This window comes from Mesoplodon densirostris, chromosome 6 (assembly GCF_025265405.1).
Source record: "Mesoplodon densirostris isolate mMesDen1 chromosome 6, mMesDen1 primary haplotype, whole genome shotgun sequence".
NCBI classification, from domain to species: domain Eukaryota; kingdom Metazoa; phylum Chordata; class Mammalia; order Artiodactyla; family Ziphiidae; genus Mesoplodon; species Mesoplodon densirostris.
The window spans coordinates 119,612,625-119,624,521 of NC_082666.1; the positions used below are offsets into that span (position 1 = coordinate 119,612,625).

Sequence of the window (11,897 nt, forward strand, 5' to 3'; positions counted from 1 at the left end):
GAATCACTAACAAATGTTCTGTTTCTCTCTCCCTCCCTGCTTGTCTCTCTGATTTTTCTTGTTTTGCCTCCTTCGTTAATCTCCACCAAAACCCCCTCCCACTGTACCTCCCGCCCTTTCCACCTCTCTCCCTGAATGGTGGCTGCCGTGCCATGGGGCGTTCGCCCTTGTCCCTGTCCCGGGTGGGGCTGGCTCCCCCTCCCCGGCAGTCTGGGGGTACGGTCTCCTCTGTGTGACCGTCATCTCCCTCTGCTCCCTGATGGGGGCCAGCGTGGTGCCCTTCATGAAGAAGACTTTTTACAAGCGGCTGCTGCTGTACTTCATAGCTCTGGCGATTGGAACACTCTACTCCAACGCCCTCTTCCAGCTCATCCCCGAGGTATGGCCAGCCTTGCACAGGAGCACGCCGCCTCCTGGGGGATGGCGGGACACAGTGGGAGGGCCCTCCGTCTCCACAGCAGGCCTAGAGAGGAGGTCCTCTCCTTTTGGAAAGTGAAGCCAGGATGTAGGCAAGAGTGAGGAGAGGCAGCTTAGAGAAGGTTTTGAGAGCTGGTTCACATCCCAGCTCCACCGGCCACACGGTCTGTGCCCTTGGGCAAGTCACCTGACCTCTCTGTCCTTCCAAGAATAATATGGGCGGACCTCAGGGTGATGCCGAGAGGGTTATGTGAGTGAATGTTTCTTAAACACCTGGTGCTATCTGTTGGGTGAACAGAGGTAGGGTAGTTAGGTCACGTTATGGCTCCCAATTTGGAGCTTTTGGCACCAAAAACAGGATCCATAGGTCTCAATGAAAAGCTCACTTCTCCTCAGTAGGATGTTAAATTCTAAAGACAACCTGTCTTTTTTTTTTTTTTTTTTTTTTTGGTACGCGGGCCTCTCAAGCGGGCCTCTCACTGTTGTGGCCTCTCCCGTTGCGGAGCACAGGCTCCGGACGCGCAGGCTCAGCGGCATGGCTCACGGGCCCAGCCGCTCCGCGGCATGTGAGATCTTCCCGGACCGGGGCACGAACCCGTGTCCCCTGCATCGGCAGGCGGACTCTCAACCACTGCGCCACCAGGGAAGCCCGACAACCTGTCTTTTGCATCAAAAAATAAGCTAGAGAGTTATGAGGATTAAATAATGAGCTCCTAATCCATGGAAGGGCCTTTATATAATAGGTGCACAGTAAAATTTTGCTGTTGGCGAAAAAAAAAAAAAAAAAAAGAAGAAAAGAAAGAAAATAAGCTGGAGAGAACCCACCAGTCTGGCCTCACGCATGTTGATGGCACCTGTGCCCCTTCGCCTGGGCTAACCAGGAAACCCTTCATGAGAGAGGAGGAGCCCAGTGTTTGTAAGGCTTAGCAGGGCCTTGGAGGAGTTTCTGATCCCGTGTGGTCTCTGCGTAGGCCTGCTGATGGCAGGAATCCTGAGGCGCTTCACTTTGGGTAGTCTGACGGGCCTGGATGAGCTGGAGGTGAAGCAGAAAGATGACGCCCCGGGCTCCTTAGAGCACTTTGTTTTCCAAGACGCAGTTTTGTGTTTTCTGAGTTGATCCTTAGATCACCTCTGTGATGTGTAGGAAACAAGGAATGTTGTACCCATTTAACAGATACAGAATCTAACCTGTACAAGAGCTCATATCTTAGTGCTTTTTGTGGACAACTGTTAGTTGCCTCTATCCACTCCACTTTTCCTTAAGATGATTTGACTCTCCTGGAAAGTTGGCCGGAATGAGTAATTTCTATTCTAGAACTTGACCTTTAATGTCTCTTAGAAAACTACACTAAGAGATTGCATTTCGTCCCTTTAAAATAGAAAAGAAAAACACTTAGCTTTTAAGCAGCCCGGAGTTCCTGGTACTGATGGTCTTTTATCTGGGACCTATTCACGAGAAGGCTGGCGTTTATTCGAGAGGCCCATTTCCTATCAGAAAACTTACAAGCAGGTCAGCAGACACTTTCCCAAGGCCCCCCTGCACAAGTCAGGAGCATCACTGAGAATGCAATTCTCCTGATTTCTACTCCTATCTGCTTCCCAATGGATTCTTTTTTTTTCTCTTTCTTTCTTTTGGCCATAATTAGTGAAGTTTCCAGAAACCAAGACAAAACCCCCAAAATTGACACGTGCAGTCACACAGTCTGCTTTCTTGGCTTTGTGGTCACTGGGAGGTCTGCGGTCAGGAAGATGCCGCAATTCTTGCTATTTAACTGGAGAAAGGATTTCCCATTTTAGAAAGTATAACTGTACCATCTCCCTGTGTGTTTACAGGCAGATCAGCCAGGAACGCTATATAACGATGAAAACAAACACGAGTGTCTCCTCCTTAAAGATGGAATCTGCCGGCAGAGTCTTGTAGCAAAGCTCCAGGAGAAATGAAGACAGAGTCCTCATTAAAAGTAGAAAGTCACATCCAAGGCTGTTCTTCCTGAGAGTAAAATTCTAAAGACAGTCTGTCTTTTGCATCAGAAAATAAGCTAGAGAGAACCTAGCAGGTCTGGTGATGTGACATTAGGAAAACATCAAGGGTTAGATTTTTGCTGGAAAGGGATTGAGTACATGGCAGGGTTGTCCTGGTCTCTTCCTTTCCTAGAGTCAAGTGGTTAAAGAGATGAGAGGGGGACCAGTGAAGATCTTCTATATTCTTAAACTCATTTTGTTTTCTTGGGTCCACAGGCTTTTGGTTTCAACCCTCTGGAAGATTATTATGTCTCCAAGTCTGCAGTGGTGTTTGGGGGCTTTTATCTCTTCTTTTTCACAGAGAAGGTCTTGAAGATGCTTCTTAAGCAGAAAAATGAGGTGAGGCCTAATCATTGGTAAAAGAAGCGCCTCTAGGGAGAGGATCCGTCTCAGAAATGTGTCCGGTAGTGGTATTACCTCAGCGCCAATCCAGTGGGCTTACCTGGATCCTCCGGCCATGGATTCAAACCCACAAACTATTTCATGAGTAGATATCTCACTTCACCTCAGGAGGGTATTAGCAGTAGGTGAGGGTGAATCATCAGCCCTTGCAAGGAGCACCTCTAAACGTTCTTTGCTGTGCCTCCTGGCAGAGTGAGTGTTGGCCCTGAGGTCACTCCTCTGAGATCCGTCCCACGGCAGCACCACATGCCCTTCGATTCAGCTCTCTCCAACACCTTGCCCTAGGTTTCTGTCCTATTGCCTGCTTATGTTTTCTTGGATGGTGGGAGTGAGGTCTTCCCGGTGCTGGGAGCTCCTGCCGGGTGGGTGGTTTTGCACTGACCCGACCCCTCCCTGTGGTCCCTCCAGCATCATCACGGACACAGCCATTATGCTTCTGAGACGCTCCCTTCCCCGAAGGACCAGGAGGAGGGGGTGACGGAGAAGCTGCAGAACGGGGATCTGGACCACATGATTCCTCAGCGCTGCAGTGGCGAGCTGGATGGGAAGGCCCCTGTGATGGACGAGAAGGTCATCGTGGGCTCCCTCTCCGTCCAGGTCAGTGGGCCATCCACTGCCAGGGGGGGAAGGGGCCCTTAAGCGGTAATGGCCTTGATGACTTGGGCCTACCTTGAAGGTCCGTCGTCCACCCTTTGACAGGGGGGCTTTCTTGCAGGACCTGCAGGCTTCCCAGAGCGCCTGCTACTGGCTGAAAGGTGTCCGCTACTCTGACATCGGCACACTGGCCTGGATGATCACCCTGAGCGACGGCCTCCATAATTTCATCGACGGCTTGGCTATTGGCGCCTCCTTCACCGTGTCTGTCTTCCAAGGCATCAGCACCTCGGTGGCCATCCTCTGCGAGGAGTTCCCACACGAGCTAGGTAAGTGGGCTCACACCCCGCCCCCCAGCCCCTTCCGCCTGTGCCGACTCCTCCCCCCACTCCAGAACACATATTATGATTAATTAACACATTCTCTATGCTATGTGCAATCAAACCACTAATTCTCAACAGCTGAGTTAATAATTGAAAATTGATCATTGGACGGGACTTCCCTGGCTTTCTAATGGTTAAGACTCCACGCTTCCGCTGCAGGGGCACAGATTCGACCCCTGGTCAGGGAGCTAAGATCCCGCATGCCGCGCAGCATGGCCAAAAAAAGAAGGAAGGAAGGAAACTGATCATTGGAAATGATGGCATTTTTTCCTGGGATGGTGGTTTCCCCCACAGTCCCATAACCTGTGGCTGTTTCCTCACCTCTACACTGGGCTTAATACTGGTACCTACCTCATTGATTTATCGTAAGAAACAAAAGGCAAAAATAGTGAAAAGGACTTACTGCATGCCATACGCTATTCTAAGTGCTCAATATAGGTTATCTCTTACATCCTATTAATCTTCCAACGGCTGAGATGTATGTTAGGACACTGGTGGGTAGAAGAAATAGATGAACCAGGGGTTGGAAGGTCCTTGGTTTTATCAGAGGGAGAGTGTAAAAAGCCTAGACTTTTTGGAAGCTCAGACACTCAAAGTCATGTCCTGGCTTTGCCATTTATGGGCTTGTGACTTTGGGCAAATTACTTTAATTTTTCTCAGTGTCAATTTTGTTTTCGAAAAATACCATTCATTGCAGTTTTGAGGAAGGAAGCTCCTTCTGTTTCACCATCAATCAGAAGAGAAATGAGGGGCTTCCCTGGTGGCACAGTGGTTGAGAGTCCGCCTGCCGATGCAGGGGACACGGGTTCGTGTCCCAGTCTGGGAGGATCCCACATGCCGCGGAGCAGCTGGGCCCGTGAGCCATGGCCGCTGAGCCTGCGCGTCCGGAGCCTGTGCTCCACAACTGGAGAGACCACAACAGTGAGAGGCCCACATACCGCCAAAAAAAAAAAAAAAAAAAAAGAAATGAGGCCATTGCTAGGTGGTTTTCTCTTTTGAAAATCCTGTGCATTGTTTTCAGCCTCTAGGCTGGTTGTACACTCCCAGCCTCACAGATGGAGACAGCTGCTCGGCGTGGTGGTGAAGGGGGCCCTAGTCTTGTCACCGTGATCTCCAGTCTGGGGCCATCTTGATTTTCACCCACACTCCCTCCAGCGTGTAAGCATGTCCTCATCAAGTTGTGTGTCCCACGACCTAGTATGAATCTTCTGTCCACACCCTCCCCTCTTGTTGTCCCCACCATAGGAGACTTTGTCATCCTGCTCAATGCCGGCATGAGTATCCAGCAGGCTCTCTTCTTCAACTTCCTCTCTGCCTGCTGCTGTTACGTGGGCCTGGCCTTCGGCATCTTAGCTGGCAGCCACTTCTCTGCCAACTGGATCTTTGCCCTGGCTGGAGGAATGTTCTTGTATATTTCTCTGGCTGATATGGTAAGTCTTCCATAGTTTTAATGCCTTGTAGGCAAAACTGGATCGGGTTATGAAATTCATTGGATTGGGAGGACAGCTAAGGGGCATTAGTTAGTTTTTTCGTTTTGGTTTTTAAAATAAATTTACTTATTTATTTATTTTGGGCTGCATTGGGTCTTTGTTGCTGTGTGCAGGCTTTCTCTAGTTCCGGCGAGCGGGAGCTACTCTTTGTTGCGGTGCGCGGGCTTCTCGTTGCAGTGGCTTCTCTTGTTGTGGAGCACGGGCTCTAGGCACGCGGGCCCTAGAGCGTGTGGGCTCAGTAGTTGTGGCTCATGGGCTGTAGAACTCAGGCTCAGTAGTTGTGGCACATGGGTTTAGTTGCTCCGCGGCACGTGGATCTTCCCGGACCAGGGATCGAACCTGTGTCTGCTGCATTGGCAGGCAGATTCTTAACCGCTGCGCCACCAGTAATAACTTTATTGAGAAATCAAGTCACATGCCACACGATTTATAAATAAAAGTGTACTGTTCAATGCCTTTTAAGGGGACATTAGATTTTAAAGGATGAAAGGCCTATGTTCCTTTAGCATATGTCGTTAAAGAAATTGTTGTATCTCAACTCCAGGGTCCTTACTTTAAGTATTGCAGAATAGAGACTTATAGATAAAGAATGGGGGAGGGAGGGAAGGAAGGAGAGGAAAATACCCATAATTATTCTCCCCAAAAACAACACTTGGGTTTGTTTCTTTTTCATCTCAATGCATTGTGTTTGTTTTTAAATAACTCTAATCACATGGAGTGCACAATTTTATATCCTGGTTTCTTTTTTTACTTAATATATCCTAGACATTTTTCATGTTGCATACTCTTTTTTTTTTTTTTTTTTTTTTTTTTGGCGGTACGCGGGCCTCTCACTGCTGTGGCCTTTCCCGTTGCGAGCACAGGCTCCAGACGCGCAGGCTCAGCGGCCATGGCTCACAGGCCCAGCCGCTCCGCGGCATGTGGGATCTTCCCGTACCAGGGCACGAACCCGTATCCCCTGCATCGGCAGGCGGACTCTCAACCACTGCGCCACCAGGGAAGCCCTGCATACTCTTTAAAAGCATCCTTTTCTCATTAGCAGTAGTATTTGGTGAGAGGATTTACCTTCTCCAGAACAAGAATTGCTGGTTCAGAAAGGATGCGTGGTTTGAGGTTTTAATATGTATCGCCAAATTGCTTTCTAAAAAGCTTACCCTTCTTTAATTTACATCATTAGCAGTGTCTGAAAGTGTACATCGTACCCGCTAACGTTTGGTATAACCATTTAAGTAGTTTTGCGTTTGCTAGTTTAATACCTGATTTGTTGCATCTTTATAACTAACAAGGTTGATTTCCTTCCTTGTTGGCATGATGGTTCTTTGACAGGTTTGCATGAATTATTTTCCATATCTTCGGAAAGCAGTTTTTTGTTTTTGTTTCTGTTTAATATTTATTTATTTATTTCGTCATGCTGAGTCTTAGTTGCAGCAGGTGGGCTCCTTAGTTGTGACATGTGGGATCTAGTTCCCTGACCAGGGAACGAACCTGGGCCCCCTGCATTGGGAGCGCGGAGTCTTAACCACTGCACCAGCAGAGCAGTCCCGGAAAGTAGTATTTTTGATGAGATGATGAGAGCACTGACCACCATGGTCCATCCTCAGCCCATGGAAACATCTTAGATTCTCTCCTCCAGTGGGTGGCCCTCCCTGGGGTTAGGGTATTTTTGTCACCTGCCTTGCTGGCCAGCAGCAAGAGGCCTTGAGTCACGGCAATGCTTAGTTCCATTCTCTGGCCCCTTACGTGGTTGCTGAGTTTCCCAAACAAGTGACAACATTCTGATAGCAAAAAGACCTTTTGAAGTGTTTTTAAAGATCACAATAATTTTAATCAAAGTGGTTATTTTTAGTCCGCATCTAAACACATCCAGGGTTACATGCATGTGTAGTACTTTGTTTCACTTCCATAGCTGTAAAGTAGTGGTAACCACCTTGGAGAAAGGCTCTAACGTTGAAGTTCTAGAAGTTATTGCTGTTGATTTTCTTTGTAAACCAATCGTATATTATATATCTTAATTATAACTATTATTATCATATATTTATACTAATGATTGTGGTGGCCTTATAATGTAAAAATATAATAATAGTAAATGCTGTAATAATTGTTAGGTAATATACATATGACTGAATTATCCTGCACTTAAAGGTTAAGAAAGGAACTGCAGCTCTCGTGTTTTTTTCTTCTTCCACAGTTCCCTGAGATGAACGAGGTCTGCCAAGAAGATGAAAGGAATGGCAGTGTCTTGATCCCCTTTGTCATCCAGAACCTGGGCCTCTTGACTGGTTTCAGCATCATGCTGGTCCTCACTATGTATTCGGGACAGATCCAGATCGGGTAGGGCCCTGCCAGGAGCCGGCGGGGTTGGCAGTCTGGCCCTTGGCTGCCGATCCCTGGCCCGAGGACTCCTCATCCAGGAAGCACCTCGGAAGAGGCAGTTCTATTAAAAACTGTGACATGGAGACTGTATTCCTGCATTCAAATGTCAGCTGTTTTTAAAATGCTGTATCCTAGGAATAAGCTGCCCTGGTAACCAGCCTCTAGGTAGTGCCTCTCTCCCTTTCCTCTTCTTTCTCAGAGTGATTCTGGAACTGAATGCAGCTTAAAGGACAAGACTAACTTTTTTCTCTGGTTGCCCTGGCCTCTTTCTCTTCCAACCAGCACTGAGACATTTTGAATCCTTTGCCCGACAATGCAAAAAGATAGCCAGGGCTCACAGCTTGGTTAGAAATATCAGGAGGTGAATCTACAGTTTGGGGCCCATAAATCTAAATGTGTTTCCTCGGCCTCAAGGTGACCCATTTTTAAGCGAATCCACCTATTTTTACAGAAAAGGTATAGAAGACAGGAATCCCTCTTATTTTTTCAAAACCCGTTCAGTTGCCTATTCTTTCAAAGAGAACTGAAAGCTGGAAACAGATGAGTAGGGCGGGAGGGAGAGGCAAGGATCACCCTGAGATGGGGGTGTGTGTCTTGTCAGGATGGTTACCTGTTCCCACTGGGATGCTTGGCACCGGTTCTGCACCTGGTGTTCCGTGGCCATCCAGGTGAGCCAGCAGGTAGGTTCTGTTGCCTGAACCTCCCCTCCTTTTGGATGAACACTGGCAGACTGGAGGGCAGAGAAGAGAGACCTGTGAGAAATCCGTTGGCTTTGCTGGGATTTCCACCCCCCCCTTTCCCCACCCCCATCTCCTGGGAGACTCCCTGGAAGCACATTCTAAGCACATTGACAGTGCCCGTGTTCAGAGGGCAGACTGCACAGACTTACCTCCCTGGTCAACAGTCGTGCTGACAGGTGGCAAGCTGACTTACAGAATTGGAGTGCAGCTTGTGGTCTTGACAAGGGTAATCAGAAATGGAATCAGTGCAGGCAACGTTTAGGGTTTACTCATTCCATAAGTAACAGTGATAGAACTCTGAGATGGAAGGTCCAGAACTTGGATGGGGGCATCCCTGGGGTTTGCAGAATAGAGGACCCGTGGGTTCTGCTGCACCGTCTGGGGTTCCCCCTTCCTCCCTCACCCCAAACAAGCAAGGGCGAATCCTGTATTGAACTGAATAGGAATTGCTCTAACTCTCTTCAGAAAAACGGATCGATAGACTTGTGTGTGAGACCGTAGGCCAGCCGCCGGCCCTGTGGAGCCCTCTCCTCAGAGCTCTGGCTTCTAGGGGAGCTAATCTCCAGGTTCACTAGGTGAATTGCTTTATTATTATCATATTGATAATGTGAGATTCTTTAGCCACTCTGGGGAGCCGACCTCTCCAGAAGCCTTCCTCAGTGGTGCCCACAGTCGCAGCCCAGGAGCTGTGTTCGCAAACTGACTTGTGCACGTGGCTGACGAGTCCTGGTCTGTCACCACCACCCGTTAGTTTTTCCGTTCTGACAGGAAAACTTTCCATTCTATGGTAGTTAAAAGCAGCATCTACTCTGGCTTTTTCCCCCGCCCCGCCTCCCCCCACCCCTTGGGAAACATCCGTCAAACCAGGACTATTCTTGAAAAGAACATGAGTGGGAAAACCGCTGGTGATGCTTTATAAGTTTTTCTCATCTTGCCTATTGACTTTGATAGATTTGAGAATGGGCAGAAGAAGAAGGAAAACTCAGTTCTCATGATTCTAGATGAACTATCAGGACAGACTCCTGGTAGGATTATGGTCCAGTTTTTACCAAAGAACCAATTCCTTGAATGTTGGAATCTAACTTTTTATATTGTCATTATTATTGTCATTGTTACTGTTTTAAAACGATTCTTTGTCTTTTCTGTTTGATTCCCCTCAAACTGCTTTCAGGAGCTAGCAGGAAATAACACTCAAACCTTAGGACTTCAGAAGATTTTGCTTCCCTTAATTCACATGGATGTATTAAATTTATAATTTTAGCATCCCCTATAGATCTGTCATTCCTTACAAATACTGTTATCCTTGGAGTAGAATCCTAAGTAAGAGTTAGTGGGTTTCTAGTTTTAGGAGAAGAGCTCAAAAATGTAACCTTGAGCAAATTAAAAGATAAAATACGAAGTAGCAGGGTGCCTTCCCTTCTCACGCACACCTATATTAAGAACTAACTTTCCTTTCACAGACAGCTGCCTCAAAGGGAAATTCTCTTCAAACTAACTGGTCCAGAGGCCAGTCCTAGTTTGAGCTTAGGGGTGGAGACACTGAAATCGTGCAACTGATTATGTGTTGCCATTGGCAACAGATTTTCCTCAAATTGAAAATGTGGCCATTTCTTTTTGAAGTGTTGGATTTGCTGTTTTAAGCATTTGTACATATTAGAAGTCTGAGGAGTATCGAGTTCTGAGGACCTTTTTCACCTCTGGCATTAGCATCTTCACCCTCCCTTTCCCTGCGTGGACCGGCTCCCGTTAAGGATAACAAGGAAAGTATGTGTCACATGCAGGAGCAGTGACCCAGGAGCAGGGCTTCTGCTGCTTCTCACCCTCCCCCTGGCTTGCAGGTTGCCTTCTGTCCTTGCCCCAAAGGTTTTTTGTGTCTAGTGTCAACTTAGGTCTTTCCTTCATTGGTCCTTCACCCTGGATTTTAAAAAGAAGGCTTCTCTGTTCGGGTATCCTAAGACCCGTTTTTAGTAAGTCCTCTTCCACATGGTAATGTGGAGATGGCAATACGTTGGAAATCTGCTTAAAAAACGAAAAGTTGGGCTTCCCTGGTGGCGCAGTGGTTGGGAGTCCGCCTGCCGATGCAGGGGGCGCGGGTTCGTGCCCCGGTCCGGGAGGATCCCACATGCCGCGGAGCGGCTGGGCCCATGGGCCATGGCCGCTGAGCCTACGCGTCCGGAGCCTGTGCTCCGCAATGGGAGAGGCCACAACAATGAGAGGCCCACGTACCGCAAAAAAAATGAAAAGTTGTCTGATTTTTGCAAAAGAGAGGTTAGATTTTTATTATTCATATTTCCTTTTACAGTTCTGCAATTCCATCACAGTATTTTTTAAATAACTCAGGTGTTATGAGGATAAATTAGGAAAAAAATAACTTAAGTTATGTGGACTGTCAATGTTTTTATTTGTAAGATTCTATAAATAAAGCTATATTCTGTAACTGTTGAATCGCAAGTGGCTTCTTTGGCAATAACGTGGGTGTAATGAAGACTCTTGAACACAAGATGGAGCTGGTGTCTTGCTAACTTATAAAGCTTCATTTTACTGGTTCAGCTTACATTTGGAGAGGGGTTTTAGAAGGAACCTCAGATAACATAACATACTCACTTTAAATGATTAAGTTATCTTTTAATGGAGCCCATGACTTCATCAGTGATGGAAGAACTGTGGTGTTTCCTAAGAAGAGCTTTCTGTCACACTGTTTTCACTTGTATAAATCCATGATTTGAAACTTGGAGAGTACACTTGGTTCATTTAAACCACATCTCCTGTATGTCTTACAGGGAAACGTTCTCTCCTGAGACTTAAAATTCTAAACCTGTTCTTATTCCAATTCATTCAAAGGGCCAGGGATCTGTTGTTTATCTTCGACCACAAAAACGAGCAGTGGTGTAAAAAAGTTGATGCCATCTTATTCATACATACATTAGAGATTCCCAAATGCCTGTTGCTCAGTCCTCCCATTTTTTTTAAACTCAAGAATAATATATTAAGTGGCTCCTGTTGGCATTTTAAATTTCATTAAGTAGCTGCTATATTGGACTAATGTCTGCTACAGCTGTTCAAAATGATAGTCACTCTGTCCTTCGGCTTGTGCCACCTCTGGAGAGCCTACCCAGGCTGGGATTAGTGCCTCCCTGTTGACACCTCAGTTACTGGACTTGCACTGTAATCTCTCTTGTTCTTTATAAACTGAGTTCCTTCTGGGTAGAGGCTATATACCTGGTTTCTTTCTGTGATACCAGCACCTGCCACACAGAAAGAATGAATGAAAAGACGAAATGAAATGCCTGCAAGTTCTGTGTTGATGGAAGGGCTCCTTTTCCACTGGAAGCAGTTCCTGTTGTGTTTTCCTGTCTTTGGTGTTGGTTTTGCGAATGCCTTGTTTCCTGATCCTTCTTTATTTAGAAACAGAAATTTGAGAGGTGAGTTTGTGGCCAGTATAGAATAGAGCTAAGCAGAGTAAACAGGTCCCTAAG

The 11,897-nt window shown here is 47.0% G+C and overlaps 1 protein-coding gene across 1 annotated transcript in view; it reads left to right on the forward strand.

Annotated features, from left to right (window-relative positions):
• The window catches only part of SLC39A14 (solute carrier family 39 member 14), a 45,956-nt gene extending 35,132 nt beyond the window's left edge, over positions 1-10,824 (forward strand). Inside the window, exons 4-9 of the mRNA XM_060102505.1 lie at positions 210-379; positions 2,656-2,778; positions 3,250-3,438; positions 3,557-3,764; positions 5,064-5,248; positions 7,497-10,824. Of these exons, the coding sequence (XP_059958488.1) occupies positions 210-379; positions 2,656-2,778; positions 3,250-3,438; positions 3,557-3,764; positions 5,064-5,248; positions 7,497-7,643 (1,022 nt within the window). The 3' untranslated portion in view covers positions 7,644-10,824. The remainder of the gene's footprint in view (positions 1-209; positions 380-2,655; positions 2,779-3,249; positions 3,439-3,556; positions 3,765-5,063; positions 5,249-7,496) is intronic.
• The last annotated feature ends 1,073 nt before the right edge of the window (positions 10,825-11,897 follow it).